General features: G+C 41.8%; 1 protein-coding gene across 1 annotated transcript in view; it reads right to left on the bottom strand.

Annotated features, from left to right (window-relative positions):
• AGPS (alkylglycerone phosphate synthase) overlaps nucleotides 1-18,352 on the bottom strand; it is a 136,093-nt gene that overhangs the window by 51,380 nt on the left and 66,361 nt on the right. Inside the window, exons 11-13 of the mRNA XM_065413460.1 lie at nucleotides 14,748-14,875; nucleotides 7,002-7,053; nucleotides 3,475-3,551 (exon numbers count right to left, since the gene is read on the bottom strand). Of these exons, the coding sequence (XP_065269532.1) occupies nucleotides 3,475-3,551; nucleotides 7,002-7,053; nucleotides 14,748-14,875 (257 nt within the window). The remainder of the gene's footprint in view (nucleotides 1-3,474; nucleotides 3,552-7,001; nucleotides 7,054-14,747; nucleotides 14,876-18,352) is intronic.

Here is an 18,352-nt window from a genome sequence, read left to right as displayed (position 1 = left end):
CACACTCCTTGCTGCCCTTGCCTGTCCAGCTCATTGGCCGCCGAGACCACCAGGGACCCCGGAGGAGGGTGGGCGTACAAATACTCATAACCCTGAGCAGGAACAAAGTACTTTTTTTCGTCCCTCTTTGGAGGTGGGAGGGAGGGAGGGAGGATGGGTTTAACAGGGCTTTAAACAGTCCCATGATGGCCTCATTGAGAGGGAGAGCCACTTTTGATAGGACCACCACAGCCAAAATATCAACCAGGCTGTGGGAGGACTGACTACCTACACTTCCAGCCCGAAGTTCGAGATCACTCTTTTTAACAACTTTTGATAAGCCCTGAGTCATTGTAGGGAGGGAATACGCATGCCCTTGACACTGCATCAGCTGGGGAGGAGGAAGAGGAGGTCTGCACCGGAAGGGGATCCTCCTCCTCTCCTTGTGCACCAACTGGGTCTCGGCCCGGAGGGTCAGTACCAGGCTTGGTATCAGAGTCCGGGTTGGGTGCTGGTTGAAGGGATGGAGTTGCTCTCCTCTCCGAGACCACAGGAGTAGGAGTGCCTAGAAGGGGGCTCCCACATAGAAGAAAACTCCACGGGTTCCAAAATGACCATTACAACTGCATAGGCCAGTGCCCACTGTGCCAAGTACTTGGGGGTACTCCTGCACCCGGATCCACAACTGGATAGGCTGACGGGATGGGGAGGGGGGGAAATGGTTCTGCAGATACGACTCCACTTCCAAGTCCGACGACGTGCCTTCCTCCAGGGACCACACGGGGCGGAATCCATTGGTGCCGGGGAATGGTGCCAAGGTGGGAAGACCTGCATCAAGGCCAGCAGGTCCAGTTTCCCTCTAGAAGGTATCCCTCACGGGAATTTGGGGCAACATGTTCCCTTTCTGCTCACCGGCACAGACACCACCAACTCTTGTATTCCCAGCAGTGGCGGTACCAAAGCTGCCAGCAAGTCACTGGCCGCAACAAATGCCTCCGGGGCAGATGCTACCGTGATCCCACTGGTGCCGCATTGTTCTTCCAGTGCTGAAGGTTGGTCCAGGACCGGACTCAACGGAGCCTGCACACTGGACGAGTCAATGGTATTGCCCTCAGAGTGGGGGCAGAAGAGTGGCCAGACTCAGGTCGCCCTCTGCTGTGCTCCCAGTGCTTGGTTTTCTTTAGAGTTTGGGAATGCCCCCTCTCAGTCAGTTGCTTCTTACATTTTTTCCTGGACACGGGTGAAGGGGAACAGGTCTGAGAGACTCTCACAGCAGGGGGAGCACCCCGCACCAACTCAGAGGTACTCCGTGCTGAGTCTGATTAACTTGGCTCTGACAAGGGTCAAGCACTGCCTCCATCAGGAAGGATTTCAACCTGGCCTTCCGGTCCTTCTTCGTATGGGGCTTCAAGTCCTGGCAGAGATCCCGGATACGAGTCTCTCCCAGCACTTCAGACAACTGGATTGCACGTTACTCACAGACATAGGCTTGTTGCAGGAGAGACAGAGTTTGAAACCCAGAGACCGAAGCATGCTCCGGCACCAGGAGTGGACGAAGATTGCTAACACGGTGAAAAATGTCAACTAACTATGTACAACAAACTGATGACAGTTCAAAAGAGAAATAAAGAACTGGGATGAAAGAAACAAAGGGAAAGGAAGTAAACCAAGACCACTAAGAAGAGTTTGCCAAAGCAAGAGGAGCAGTTCCAGCGACTGTCATGGGCGGTAAGAAGGAACTGAGAGGGTGGGGGTTTGGCTGGATCCCTTGTGTCAGCATGTGGCGCCGTGGGGGTGCTGGGGCCAACCCAGCGGATGCTTCTGGTGACTGCAAGCAGCGCGTGCTCACTTAACGTGGAATGGACATGTGCAAGCACTCAAAGAAGGTGGGTGCACAACTGGTTGGAAAATTATACTTAGTAGTTATCAATGGTTCAAAAATCAAGCTGGAGAGGCATATCGTGTGGGGTGCCACAGGGATGTGTCCTAGGTCCGGTTCTATTCACTATCTTCATAAATTATTTGGATAATGGTATAGAAAATACACTTATAAAGTTTGTGGACAATACCAAGCTGGGAGGGGTTGCAAGTGCTTTGGAGAACAGGATTAGAATTCAAAATGATCTTGACAAACTGGAGACATGGTCTGAAATAAATAGGATGAAATTCAATAAGGACAAAATGTAAAGTACTACACTTAGGAAGGAATAATCAATTGCACAAATAGAAAATGGGAAATGACTGCCAATGAAGGAGTACTGCAGAAAAGGATGGGGGTGTTATAGTAGATTGCAAACTAAATACGAGTCAACAATGTAATACTGTTGCAAATAAAGCAAACATCATTCTGGGATGTATTAGCAGGAGTGTTGTGAGCAAGACATGAGAAGCACTACTCAGCATTGATAAGGCCTCAACTGGAGTAGTGTGTCTATTTCTGGACATCACACTTCAAGAATGATGTGAACAAACTGGAGAAAGTCCAGAGGAGAGCAACAAAAATTATTAAAGGTCTAGAAAAGACAACCTACAAGGAAAGATTGAAAAAAATTGGTCTGTTTATTCCAGAGAAGAGAAGACTGAGTGGGGACATGATAACAGTCTTCAAGTTCCTGAAAGGTTGTTATAAAGAGGGGCATGATAAATTGTTTTCCTAAACTACTGAGGTCAGGACAAGAAGTAAAGGGCTTAAATTGCAGCAAGGGAGATTTAGGTTAGACATTAGGAAAAACTTCCTAACTGTAAGAGTAGTTAAGCACTGGAAAATTGCCTAGGAGGTTGTGGAATCTCTGTCACTATTAGTTTTTAAGAATAAGTTAGACAAAACACCTGTCAGACTTAGTTCTGCCTCAGTGCAGGGACTGGACTAGACAACCTACTGAGGTTCCTTCTAGTCCTACATTTCTATGATTCTATAATTAACCATTGTGACAACTTATAAAAGGGTCATGGTGGATTCCCCATCACTGACAATTTCTAAATCAAGCCTGTATGTTTTTCTAAAAGATATGCTCTGGGAATAATTTGGGGGAAGTTCTACGGACTATGTGATAAAGTAGGTCAGACTAGATGATCACAATGGTCCCTTCTGGCCGTGGAATCCATGAATCTATGCATCTTATCCCACATTACACTGGGAGTAGTAGAAAGACCATACCTATTTCACATGGGAGTTACGAGGACTAGTTAATGTTTGTACAAATCTGAACATGTGAAGTAGTCCAGGTATTTAGTTTTTATACTTTAAAATGAGTATTATTGCACAGAAAAAGTGAATTAGTTTAATTTGCTGCAGTCTAGCATTCACAATGGTAATCTTGATAGCGAAACAAGCTATCCCCACCATTTCCTTGAGATCCTTGGATGAACCATTATGCGAAATTTCTGCACTGTTACAATTGTTACATTTCAAGAGCACCTCAATTCATGAGACAATGTACTAGAAACTTTCTGAATCCTAAACTGCTTAATAGCACTAAAATAAATATTAAATACCTTTGTGATGTAGAATTTTTTCAGCCCATCCAAAAATGATGTAAAAATTGAAGCAACCTGTGGTTTAAGAGCATGCCCTTTGGGGGGAAAAAAAGAGGAAAGAGTAAGTTAACAAGGCAATAATAGCTGCAAGATTTTCAGAAATCTGATCTTACTTCATCATGTAACGAAGAACTCTGATAAGGGATTTATAGGTAAAGCTCTGACAAAGGACTCGGAACATTTTATTTTTTGTAACTTAAAATTTAATAATGAAGAAATCTCCTTTATGAGATTTTAGAGAAATGTTTTTCATTAATTGTTATTCAAAAGGAATATGTGGGGAATAGTGTCTAGAAATGTATCCATTACCATATCTTCATTCAGACATGTAATTCTGATTAATCTTAGTTCAGGTCATCACAAGTATATGGCACATAGAAAGTTTAAACCACACTCCATTTTTTTAATGGAATAGAAATTAATGGTTGCTGGTTTTATTTATTTTTTTAAGTTATGCCAAACCATTGAAACAGATATCCAAAAATGAAGTAACGTGTATAGAGTTTTCCCCCTTCCTGGTTATATCGCTTGTACAGATTTCTCTACATAAAACTAGTAATTGCTTCCTTAATCACATACGCAGAGTTAAAGGTACCAGAATACACAAATGGCATCTTGGAGTCTGTTAAATTAACATCTATGCCTCAGGACTGGGTTGAATTGAGATGAAAGCCTTTTACTGTGTTCTCCACTGTTTTCAGTTACTAGCAATGTCTGAACTCCCATAACTGCTTTATTTTAATAGCCTTACATCTGGCTTACATGCTGTGAGCCCAATTCATAAAAAAGTTATGCACTGTTTACATGGTATTTCCAAATACTTCCTTGTAAAATACTTCAAAGTATTTTCTCCTGAATAAAAGCATGAACTTCAGTAATTCATTAGCCTTCTTTCCTCTTCACTAAAAAGAGAAACTCTCCTTTGCATACTAAGATAAGAACAAGTTGCAAAAAGTACACCTCTATATACATTTGATGAATGACAAATGTGCATAGAAAATTGACATACACAAAAAGACTGCATCAGTTAAGGCAATAAAGGACAATAATTTACTCAACCACAACCTTTAAAAGAAACGGGAAGATATTTTGCGTGCTTAAGAAATAGGTTCAGGGTTTATGTTTTTCCGGCAGCCATTAACTATCTCACAAACACTTAAAACAATGGAGAGAGCTGTTTAAAGTACTTGTGAAGTTAATTAGAATAAGTGAAACAACCCTAAACTCAGGTCTAAGCCACTAAGTGGAGGACCAGTTTTCAAATAATTTCAACTATGTTAGTAAATTTTAAATCTAAACTTGCAATTTCAAATTTTAAAAATGCATCTGTTCTTTGCTCTAGGTACACATTCAGTATAATAGAATACAGAAGATCTAAGTCCTTAAGAACTATGCATCCCCCCGCCCCCCCCACTCATTCCTGTTATTGGGACTAGTCATTACTACTCCCCAACTTCATTTACCCCTCAAAGCACTTCCTCAAAAACCTGGAGGGGACAGGCAAACCGCGTTATAGGTGAAACCACATTATATCGAACTTGCTTTGATCCACCGGAGTGCGTAGCCCCCCGCCCCCGAGGACTGCTTTACCGCGTTGTATCCAAATTCATGTTATATCGGGTCGTGTTATATCGGGGTAGAGGTGTGTATTCCTTAGCGCATAACTTACTAGGAAAGTGCTGTTGACAGCTCAGAGGGGCAAGCAACAGTAATGATGATCTTTTCCTTAATCTTAAACTAATGCTGCCTATCATTTCATTACACCCCAAATTTAAACTTACATTAACAGTATGGGAGTATTTTTTGCAGCAGAACCAATCCTATACTGACACTTTAATGTTTCTTGTCTGTGGAGTATAAGTTAGCTTATGTAGCATATGTAGCTTCAGGGCACCACATTTCAGGAAAGATGTAGACAAACTGGAGAGAGTCCAGAGAAGAGCAACAAAAATGATTAAAGGTCTAGAAAACATGACCTATGAGGGAAGATTGAAAAAAAATTGGGTTTGTTTAGTCTGGAAAAAAGACAAGACAGAGGGGACATGAGAACAGTTTTCAAGTACATAAAAGGTTGTTACAAGGAGGAGGGAGAATTGTTGTTCTTAACGTCTGAGGATAGAACAAGAAGCAATGGTCTTAAATTGCAGCAATGGAGGTTTAGGCTGGCCATTAGGAAAAACTGTCAGGGTGGTTAAGCGCCGGAATAAGTTGCCTAGGAAGGTTGTGGAATCTCCATCATCAGAGATTTTTCAGAGCAGGTTACACGAACACCCGTCAGGGATGGACTACTCTAGATTATACTTAGTCCTGCCATGAGTGCAGGGGACTGGACTAGATGACCTCTCGAGGTCCCTTCCAGTCTTATGATTCTATGATATATTCAAAAGGGGATTCCCAATCAGTTTTGAAGATTTTTAAAAAATCAAAATGTGTTAAAATAAAGCCAAGTTTTACCTTAAGATTCACACACACAACTCCCATTACCCAATGCATACCACAGGGAAGAACTGGACCCCAAATCATTTGAATATATAATCCAAATAGCATGTTTTACATATCAGACACCCACAAAATACCATTGAGAAGTGTCCCTTTAATACTGAGGGCATGTCTACACTTACCGTGAATTGACGCTGAGGCGATCGATCCACCGTTGGGGTCGATTTAGCGGATCTAGTGAAGACCCGCTAAAGCAACGGCAGATCGTTCTCCCGTCAACTCCGGTACTCCACCGGAACGAGAAGCATACGATAAATCAACGGGAGAAACTCGTAGACACCCCAAAAAGTTGACCTAAGCTACGTCGACTCCAGCTACGTGAATAACGTAGCTGGAGTTGCATAACTTAGGTCAACTTTACCCTGTAGTGTAGACCTGCCCTGAGTGCATTACACAATCAGGATTGAGATACAGTGGCAGAAGTTCATGGAGGATGCTGCTTCTCTGCGCTATATCCATCTCTAGACAATATTATTAATCTCACTTTCATACACATTGCCCCTTTACTTCCAAAGAGTATTGTCACCATAAAATAAAAGCACATGTTGACATACTGCATAGAATATGCACCTTGTTCACTTCATTAGTCAATAAGATTTATGGACTATTAGTGTTACAAGCACTGTACTCCAAAGTTGTCCACTAGCTACAGTAGCTATATGAAATTTTGAAGGAATTATTTTCAAAACACACGCTAAGGACTCCCAAAAGAAGTCATCAACAAGATTTGAACCTAGGACTTTTAGCACCAAAGCATAGACTTCTACTGCTTAAGACAAAGGATGAACTCCATTATTTGATAGCAATAGTAGGCTACTCTTCCTACTCCTAACAGTCACATTTCCAAAAAGGCAAAAAGATTCAAACTAGAAATAAGACACAGACAAGCAGTCTGGATTTTAAGCCTGGATATCTCACTTAAGACAAGGCACTCTAGAAATAGAATATAAATACTAATTTTTTGGACACAGTATTTGTGAACTTACCAAACTGAAATTGTGCATTGTCCACAAGGCGAATTGATGCAGGAGCACACCTCTAAAAAAAGAAAAAATATCAATTTGTAAATAAAATTGTGCTGAAGTGGTTTAAACTATGAGTCATGTTTTCATATAAAAAACTCAGCATATATAAAAGGCGTTAGTACCCTATTTCTATTTCCTTTATCTTTAGCATATATTCACTGCAAGGATAGATATTCACTTAATGTGTAGATTTGACAAATTCAAAAATCTCAGTTTTAAAGTACATCAACTCTTCGGCATCAGGCCAAAATCTGGCTCTAGGCTTAATTGTGTTTATAACCACACAGGCATACATTAACATAGCCCAAAGAAATCCAGCATTATTTTAAGGTAATGTCCTGTGCTCTAAACAGAGACCTCTGCAGAGATAATTCCAAATGGAACTAATCTGCACTGGCAGGGACGTGTATAGGGCTGAGCTTTTCTGGTCTTAAAAAAATGGTTATACTCCTGATGCTTGATCTTTGCTATGGAATGTTTTTCAATAGCTGTGGCTATAGAGGGCATGTGAAGACACACTGTATACTAGTTTAAAAGGGACAAATTCAGGGTGAATAGTTTCTGCCCTATGCTGCTTCTCCTGTTCACAGCGTTTTGTGAATCCTTAGAGTATCAACTCAAGCTAGCATCTGGCCCAACATGTTTATTACACATTTTAAGGAAAAAACTTATTTACCTGTATAGTAACTGTTGTTCTTCGAGAGGTGATGCAGACATATATTCCACATAGGTGTGCGTGCACCCAGCGAACTGAAGCCAGAGAACTTTGTCTAGCAGTACTCATAGGGGCAGCGCTCATGCCCTGTGGCCCTAACCCCTCCCCTAGCTATATAAGGGCAACACTGCCCTGATCCCCTCACTTTCTTTGCATTAAACGTCAAGAGCTACAGACTCTGAGGCAGAGGGGACGGAGGGTGGGTTGTGGAATACATATCTGCATTGCATCTTTAAGAACAATAGTTAGAATACAGCCCTGTATTCCATGTAGGTGACTCAAGCTGTACTCGCAGGAGGTGGAATTCAGAGTCTATTTAAACAAGGACTGCAGGATTGCCTTCCCAACGTTTGTAAAAAGCTACAGAGAGTCCTGTGGCACCTTACAAACTAACAGACATACTGGAGCGTAAGCTTTCGTGGGTGAATACCCATTTCGTCAGATGCATGTAGTGGAAATTTCCAGAGGCAGGTATAAATATGCAGGCAAGAATCAGTCTAGAGATAACAAGGTTAGTTCAATCAGGGAGGATGACACCCTCTTCTAGCAGTTGAGGTGTGAACACCAAGGGAGGAGAAACTGCTTTTGTAGTTGTCTAGCCATTCACAGTCTTTGTTAAATCCTGAGCTGATGGTGTCAAATTTGCAAATGAACTGAAGCTCAGCAGTTTCTCTTTGAAGTCTGATCCTGACTACCCCTCTGATACTTCCCAAAGTTTGCATCTGACCTGGATGCAGTAGTAATGGCATAGTGGTTTGTAAACGAATGTACATAGGACCAAGTGGCAGCCTACAAACGTCCAATATAGGAACATCTTTTATAAATGCAATCAACACTGCCAGGGCCCTTGCAGAATGAGCTCACACCCACTTATTAGGTGCAGTCTGAGCTACTTTGTACGCTGTCATGATACTAGAAGTTATCCACCTAAACATTGTCTGAAGAGACTGCTTGCCCTTTCATTTGTTCTGCATATGAAACAAATAGATGAGATGAAGAACAGGAAGATTGAGCCCTATCTAGGTAAAAAGCCAAACATCGCCTGACATCCAACACGTGAAGATGCTACTCATCTGGGGTTGAATGTGGCTTAAGAAAGAACACCAATAGATACATAACTTGGTTCAAATGAAACTGAGAAACCACTTTAGGTAAAATCTTAGGGTGCGACTGCAGGGTTACTTTGTCTTTGGAAAAGTGTGTGTAAGGAGGCTTTGCCATCGAAGCCTGCAACTTACACACACTCCATGCATGTTATTGCCACAAGAAGAGCAATTTTCTGATACAGAAGGGAGAAAAATTGCCAGAGGCTCAAATGGATGTCCCATAAGAACTGCTAAGACAACATTAAGGTCCCACAAGCGAACCAGTTCTTCCACCAGTGGTAAAGAAGAGTGACTCCTTTCAAGAGCCTCACTTCCATGGAGCTCGGAAACACGGATGGATGGACGGATGGAACGCCAAAATTACTGCCAGGTGCACTCTCAACTGAGTGCAAGACCAGAAGACTGTAGGTGTAACAGATAATCCACGACGCCCTGGATACAAGCAAACGCTGGTTGAATTCTTTGGGCTAAAGACCACATTGAGAACCACTTCCATTTGATTAAATAGGCTGCTCTGGTGGAGGACTTTCTACTATTAAGATAGATTTGCTGGACCACCTCCAAACACTGTTCCTCCTCCTCCTCTAACCATGCAGCATTCACTCTGAGATGCAGGGGAGCTGAGCACTGGATGCAAAATATGACCATGATGCAGAGTCAGGAGCTCAGGGTGAAGAGGAAGAGATATGAGAGGACAAATTAACAATGCAAGAAGGTCAAAGGACCAACACTGTCTTGGCCACATTGGAGCAAAGAGAATGAGTGTGGCACAATCCCATTTCAGCTTGAGAATGACATGTCAGATGATTGCAATTGGAGCAAAGGCATACAAGAGTGCTGATTCCCAGCTCAGGTGAGAAGCATTGTCAGGGAGCCCAGATTGAGACAACTTTGAGAGCAAAACAGACAGCACTTCTTTTGTCTCTCATGGCAAACAGGTCTATCATTAGAATGCTCCACACCACAAAGATAGACCAAATGATGCTGGGCTTCAGAGACCATTCATGATTTGGGGAGAAATTTCTGCTGAGGTGATCCGCCAAGTGATTCTGGATCCCAGGTAAGAGATTGGCCACAGGGGTAATGCCTTCCCCAATGCAAGCCTTCCAAAGTCTGATTGCCTCCTGACACAGAATATTGAAGCATGCGCCCCATCTGTTCCCATAATACATCAGTGGTATTTTCATTAAGGATGTGCACTGCTGAGTCCCTGATAAGATACTGAAAGGCCTTACTGGCAATGTAGATGGCACAGAGCTCCAGGATACGGATATGCAAAGAAGCTTCCAGTTCCAACCACAGGTCTTGAACTTTTGAGCCCAGGTGTGCTCTGTAACCTATTAAGGAGGCATTGGTGACAATAGTCCTGGTTGGTGGGGACTAAGCAAAGGGAACACCCTGTCACACACTGCCCTGAAACTGTCCACCACCATAAGTAGTCCAGGACTGGCAGAGGAAGGAGGACCAGTCTGTCCAAGGAATAACGATTCTGAGGATAGACCAACTTCAGCCACTTTTGAAGAGGACAAAGGCACAATCTGGCAAATTAGAGTACCTGTCCCCAATGCTGCAGGAAAACTTCCTCTACAGCCCCCAGAGCCAGTAGAGACTGAACCTGCTAGAGGAGCAGTGTCTAGTGAAAGGGGTCCCTGAGGAGGGACAGGATAGGGGTGTGGGAGAGGAAGGATGGAGAGAACTGTATGACATAACCCAATCTGACGGTGCTTAGGATCCAGCTGTCCATGGTAATGGAGTCCCAAACACTGTAAAAATGAGCAAACCTGTAGGGGGTACAGGGATGGAGAGGTCACCATCGGATCACTACCCTGGACACACAGGTCAAGATGGGTACTTGCTGCATGCTGAGGGAGGATGAGCTGGCTGGCTACAATCTGGAACTAGAGATCCTTCGTCTCTGGGATCTATACCCCTTTCTGGGGTCGTGCCGCTGCCTTACAAGAGACTCCTTGAAGAAATGCTGCGAGCGGTATTGCTATTGTTGCTGCTGACTGCTATAGCGGCGTCTCTAAAGCCAGAGTATAAACTCCCAAGGAACACAAAGTAGCTTGCGAATTATTAAATAATAATAATAATAATCCAGGGTTTCATTTGTCTTTTCCAAAAATAATACCCGACCATAAGGTAAGTCCTCAATAGTCTGCTGCACATCGAGTGTAATGCCTGAATTCTGCAGCAATGGAGGTCCTCAGCGTCACCACTGATGCCATAATTCTGGCCAAAGCAACCACCACAGCCAGAGCTGACTGTAATGAATCAGTGACTTGTCCTCTGTTATTTACCACCACCACCCAACTTTTGGGTCATCTGCAAACCTGATCAGTGATGATTTTGTTTTCTTCCGGGTCATAGATAAAAATGTTAAATAGCATAGGGTCAAGGACTGATCCCTGTGGGACCCCATTGGAAACACACTTGCTTGATGATGATTCCCCATTTACAATTATATTTTGAGACCTATCACTTAGCCAGCTTTTAATCCATTTAATGTGTGCCATGTTAACTTTATATCATTCTAGTTTTTCAATCAAAATATCATGCGGTACCAAGCCAAATGTCTTACAGAGGTCTAAGTATAGTAGGGCAACATTATTCCTTTTATCAACCAAACTTATGATCTCATCAGAAAATGGTAACACATTAATATGACAAGATCTATTTTCCATAAACCCATGTTGATTGGCCCTTATTACCCTTCTTTAATTCTTTATAAAACGGGTCTCCGATCAGCCGTTCCATTATCTTTCCTGGGATCAATGTCAGGCTGACAAGCTTATAATCACCCAGGTCATCCTGGCACAACATTAGCTTTCTTCCAGTAAACTGGAACTTCTCCAGTTCTCCAAGACTTATTGAAAAAAATCAACATTTACAGTCCAGCAAGCTGCTCAGCAGCTCTTTTAAAACTCCCGGATCCAAGTTATCTGGATCTGCTGATTTAAAAATGGCTAATATTACTACCTTCTGTTTAACATCCTCCAGAGATACTAGTTGAATGCTGTCATAACTATAAAGGGAAGGGTAACAGCCCTCCTGTGTACAGTACTATAAAATCCCTCCTGGCCAGAGACTCCAAAATCCTTTTACCTGTAAAGGGTTAAGAAGCTCAGGTAACCTGGCTGACATCTGACCCAAAGGACCAATAAGGGGACAAGATACTTTCAAATCTTGGTGGGGGGCTTTTGTTTGTGCTCTTTGTTTTGGGGGTTGTTCGCTCTTGGGACTGAGAGGGACCAGACATCAATCCAGGCTCTCCAAATCTTTCTGAACAAGTCTCTCATATTTCAAACTTGTAAGTAAACCGCCAGGCAAGGCATGTTAATTTTTATCTTTGTTTTCTCAACTTGTAAATGTACCTTTTTGCTAGAGTGTTTATCTCTATTTGCTGTAACTTTGAACCTAAGGCTAGAGGGGATTCCTCTGAGCTCTTTAAGTTTGATTACCCTGTAAAGTTATTTTCCATCCTGATTTTACAGAGATGATTTTTACCTTTTTCTGTAATTAAAAGTCTTTTTAAGAACCTGATTGATTTTTCCTTGTTTTTAGATCCAAGGGGGTTGGATCTTGATCCACCAGGAGTTGGTGGGAGAAAGGAGGGGGATGGTTAATTTCTCCTTGTTTTAAGATCCAAGGGGTATGGATCTCTATTCACCACGGAATTGGTGAAGAGTCCAAGGCTACCCAGGGAAGGGAATTAGCATTTTGGGAGTGGTGGCAGCGGACCAGATCTAAGTTGGTAGTTAAGCTTAGAAGTTTTCATGCAGGCCCCCACATTTGTACCCTAAAGTTCAGAGTGGGGAAGCAGCCTTGACAAATGCTAAGAGTGTTATCACCACCATATGATGAGACTCATCTGTTTTTTCTCCAAATGCAGCACAAAAATATTCATTGAACTTCACTGCCTTTTCTGCATTATCATTGATAATGCTACAAATTTCCATCTAGTAATGGACCAATACCATTGTCAGTCTCTTTTTTATTCCTAATATATTAAAAATGTATTGTCTCTCTCTGCTGGCCATAGATTTCTCCTCATTTCCCTTTGCTTCCCTTATCCATTTTCTACAATTCCTAGCTTCTGATTCATTACTATTAACTTCCCCTTTCTTCCATCTCTGTGTGTGTGTGGTGCTTCAGTAGGGCCAATTTCACAAAGCTGAAAACAAGTGAGCCAAGTCAGCTGGGAAGAAGCAATTATATCTACATCTACCTGGTCTACACTTTATTCTGCTTGCACATTATAAATGTGATCAACTCATGATCATTACTTGTACCTAAGCTACCATTAATTTTTAATTCTGTGATCAGTTCTTCTTTATGTTAAGACAAGTCTAACTGTGATGGCAGCAACACTGAGTTAGGAAACTCATCTCTAACATTTAGAAATTTCAAACATGTTTCAGTACTGGAAGCATGAGACCTCCAGCATGTCACTCAAATTTAAGTAGTACCCAGCATGATCATGCTGGGCTTTTTTTCTACACATTATAGATAGGTGCATAAGAAGGTGGCCATCCTGTTCCCTATTGTGACTGGATGGTCAGTAGCAGACATCAACTTATACCACACCTTATGATCTATCTATTAGGACATTGATCCATAAGCATTCAGGATCATTTTCTTCCAAGTTATCAGTGACTTTAAAACCGGTAATGCCATTTTTGATAGAGTGCCAGGATACCATAGATCCACATTATAATACTTTTCGATCCACTATTATCCATCCATGCTACTTTTCTCATTGCAGTTTTATTCTGACATTAAATTGTGCATAAAACAAGATATAATTGACAGTTCAACACAAGAGAAGAGAAAGTATATCACACAAAAAAATTAAAATGGCTATTTCAGAGCTTCAACAAAAAGTCTGTCATACATCTTATGCTATATTTACTGTGCAGCAGCAAGCTAGCTTTAGTGCAGGTTACAGTGAAGGTGATATCAACTCATTTACTATTTTTAAATACTATAATACTTTTTTCTTATATAGTGCTTTTTCTTAGTAATGTATATTTAGAATCCACCCCATGAGAATTATCCATTATTAAGGGGTTTTTTGGAGGGTGGTTTTTTTTTTTTTTTTTGCTGCTCCGATAAACATCCTAAGATTGTGTGTTCAAGACCTTTGTGAAAACTAGCCTGGGAATGTGCATGCTGAACACTACCTTGAGAACGCTCCAGGCCAATACTACCCAGGCTACAGAACTTTCCAAGGAAAACTGGAACAGTCCCAAGGTAGCTATGGAGGATAAAGACCACTTCAACCTGTAGCACCCCAAATATTGCTAGCTACTGTCCCCTACCTCCCAAATGCCCTGCCCCCCACTTTCTTATAGTCACATCTCTAGCAGATTGGATCTATTGCTTTCTTCTGTTACTAAGTGAACTAAGGAGAGTTCACGTATCTTCCAAAACAGTGCATGAGCATATCACCATGCTGGTGCATATGAACAGCAAGTGCCACAAATGTGTACAACTCTCCTAGTCTGCATAGGAACAACACAAAAATAAGTTTTATAAACTTTGCTAAAATATGATTTGTAAACGAATTGCATTGGCCTGCTAAACCCAGGGTTGTGCGTTCAATCCTTGAGGGGGTCATTTAGGAAACTGGGGTAAAAATCTGTCTGGGGATTGGTCCTGCTTTGAGCAGGGGGTTAGACTAGATGATCTCCTGAGGTCCCTTCCAACCCTGATATTCTATGATAATGTTAAAATTGATACTATCCCTTTAAGCCCACTTACCAACTACAAAAGTATCCAGAGGCAAACCAGAGCATTACTGTGCCACCTAGTGTTAGAATACAGATACTATATGCATGAATGAAACAAGTGTAATAGAATTCAAAAACAAAAATTTCTCCTTACCTGCTTTGCTATTTCTCTTAAACAGGCCACTCCTCGTTCAAAGTTAGGAAATACTACAGAGCCATACTTCTGGTATTCAGGGATTGGTCGAATTTTTATTGTAACTTCTGTAACCACTCCAAGGGTTCCTTTAAAAAGGAAAATGAACATGAACATCATTTCTATGTCACAAAAATCTCTCTTGCTTTCTGACTTAACATGTATATTTGAGTATTTTCATACTATCCCATAAGTGAGATGCCTTAAGAAAATTAAGTCAGATTTGTTAAATGTATTTTAAAGCCTAGAGTAGTATTTTTATTGTGCATCATTTCACTAGAAGCTTAATTTTTCTTTCTACATAAGCCTTTAATTAGAAGTTGACAGTTAAGGCAACGTTCTTCAAACTGTGGATCAGATTTTTTTCACAAAATGATCAAATAAGCTCAAGATGTCTAAAAACTAATAGTTTTAATACAGTATTCTGCAAAAGCTCAGCTGGTTTACTGCATTTACACCAGGCTTTGCCACTGTTTTTGACAGGCTCTAAATAGAACTGTCAAGTAAGGAAAACAGGCTGCCATATCCAGATGTACAAGACAATGAGGTTTAAAAATAAATATTTTCCCCATTCTACTCAGTGATTTGTAGTGGGGGCAATCAGGTTTTTTTTTTATTATTATTATTATTATTATTATTAGAAGATTGTGATTAGGAAAGATAGGCTAAGATGGTTTGAAAATCCTTTAACATTAGGACTCTAAACAAACAATTTAGGACAGAAAAGATTTCTTCAGGTAACAAGTTAACCAGTTCAAATTACTGAAATTAACCTGAAGATCATACAAGAGATACTAGAGGTCTGGTAGACTAGTGATGACATAACTTTTCAAGTCTTTAAGCTGGTTTTGGGGAAGCCATCACAGAGTCTGACTAACTGTTAATGGGGGGGCTATTCAATGTTAGAATGCCATGATAAAATGGCAATATGTTGTGCTAAAACCAACTCAAACTAGTGTTGTAAGTATGGTTTCAGTGTCTTCAAACAAACTGAAAACGTTTAAAAACATGTAAATGTATGTGCAACCAATGCACTTAAGTCAGAAACTTTTGTCAGCACACGTGCTCCAGCCATCTTTGTTGCTGGAGCCAAGACCATAAAAGGGGTGTGACCATCGCCTCTCTCTCCATTTTTTCACACCATCTAATACCTCAAATAGTAGGGGAAGGTGGAATGGTCATGGAATGTATCTGCACACAATACATCACAAAGAACAAAAGTTACTGTACAGGTAAGTAACAGTTTTTCCTCCTTTGAGTGATTGTGCACATATACATTCCACTGTGACTCACCAACAATTTCCTTACAGGTGATGGGACTTTCGATTATTTGAAAAGTGAAGTCAAAAGCACTGCTGTACTGACTTGCTGAAGTTGGCACTGTCCCAGGAAGCTTGAGTGAAAGCAGTGTGTCTGGAAAAGGTATGTACTGGCAACTGCGTTGTTCGTTTGCAAATGTCCACTATTGGTATGTTACTGATGAAATGTAACAGGACCCAGTGGGCTGTTATTCTCAGAGGAGGAGAAAACTTAGCTAGATTATAGCAGAGCTTAATACACTCAAATACAGGAAGGGGGGGGGTTGGCTTAGAGTGCCTGGAGCTCCAGTACCCTTCTTGCGTAAGTAATTGCTAGCAGAAATGCAGTTTTCATTATTCTTCTCGTCAGATTGGACCTTGCCATGCCAATTTGCTGCAGCCTCATCAGCGACGTGCAGAGCTCTCAGACAACCATCAAATCTGGTCAGAGGGCAGTCATTAGTGATGTGAGACATTGTCTTTGGCCACAGCTGCATTTGGGATCCTCTCATTGGCCCCAAGGGTTGGAAGGCTGTCTGCACATTGACCCTGGTCTCTTCAAAATCCATGAATGGGGCAAATCAAAACTGGGTACATGCATGGTTGGGTCAATTATAAGAGACTGGTTTCTAATGTCAGCTACAGATCATTCTTCACACCACATCAATCCCTCAGAGAAATCTGGGTAGGGCAAGTGGGCCCACAACAGGTGCCTTGACGACAAGCATGCTTTTGGGTAGTTGAAGAGGTCGTGTATAGTGGTAGGCTTGGGTTTGCCCTGATCTTCTCAACAATTCTGGCTGTAGCAACCAGAGGGATGTGTGGAGGAGTGATGTGGCTTAACACAGGGAACAATGTGTGTAATTGCGCCAGTTATGATGTACATGGTTGGGTGCAGTTATGTGTCAACCACTTTTACATGAGACAAATGGAGTCAGACCAGAGCACAGTATTCTGCTGCAGAGTAAGAGAGGGCTAAACCAGATGATTGGTGATTTTGAGCATTTGCTCCCTATAAAGTGGTGGCCAATTTGCCTAGAAGGTTGTTACACATCTTCACCTTAGCCACAGTTTTCCTCGGGTAGATAAGATATGTGAGATCTATATCTAGGGTTACTCCATGTAATCAGCAAATCACATTCAGAGTGCTTTCTAGAGCTGAATCCTGAGTTGCCTGAAGACTGGCAATGCCAAACAGTAAGTTGATGGTGCCAATGTGGACTGCACTGAAGATACAGGAAGAACTGATCACATTTTGGTGGCAGGTGGTGCAGACAATGCCGATGTAGCTGAAGCAGCTACAATTAGAATCAGACAATGTAGAGTCCAGCAAAGAGAGACAAGTCCTTTGCCGCATGAAAGGCTTGTGGCATTGATGGCACTGACAATGGAGGTAAGTGTACAGCCATTGGAGATGGAACCAGATCCAATAATGCTAGGGTTGAAGATCTCTCCATTAATGCAGTAGGCACCAGTCTCGACAACCCTGGTGGACGTGGAGTCTGAGTGGTGGTGCTTATGACCAGACCTCACAGCATTAGAGGACTTTTTAAGTGCCTTTTTGTGGGATGAGGAGCACTTTCTATCAATCTCAAAACAGTTCTGAACACTGCAAGGAGGCCACAGGAGAGCAAGATTTCTCACCCAATATTGGCTTTGGAGCCTTGGCAGCTAGACATGCACTTCTCATGGAGACTTTCGGTCATGGTCAGGCTCTGAGGAGGGAGATGTTGCCATTTTGAGAAGATAAAATTTAAGACAAAACCTCTTCTATTTCTTTGTCCTAGTGGGGAACAATCTACAGCTAGAACATATGTCCCTCACCTAAACAAATTAAGCAACTTTTGTGCCTATTGGTGACAGGGATAACAGCCCAGCACATGTCAAATTGTTTAAAACCAGGGGATTTCTGCATGGCAAAAAAAAAAAAAAACTACTAAAACAGCTCTTTAACTAAACTAGAATTGCAGTAAAGTGAACTATAACTATATACAAAGGAGAAAATCTCTTCTGAGCTGTCTAACTGAAGCTCAGAGGCAACGGGGAGCTCCAACTCTTGCTACAGGTGGTAATAACAGAGGGAGGCCGTGGCTACTTCCATTTTGCTCCACATATGAAGATGGCAGAGGCCATGCACCGCCCAATGGTACTGATGTCAAAAGTCTCTGACTTGAATACACTGGCCGCACACACTTTTATAGTGTGAAATATATATGTGCACAGTTACTTGAAGAAGAAGAGGCTTTTATCCTGCAGTTTCAACAAATT

This window comes from Emys orbicularis, chromosome 11 (assembly GCF_028017835.1).
Source record: "Emys orbicularis isolate rEmyOrb1 chromosome 11, rEmyOrb1.hap1, whole genome shotgun sequence".
In the NCBI taxonomy this organism is placed as follows: Eukaryota; Metazoa; Chordata; order Testudines; family Emydidae; genus Emys; species Emys orbicularis.
This window is presented reverse-complemented; position numbering and strand designations above follow the sequence as displayed.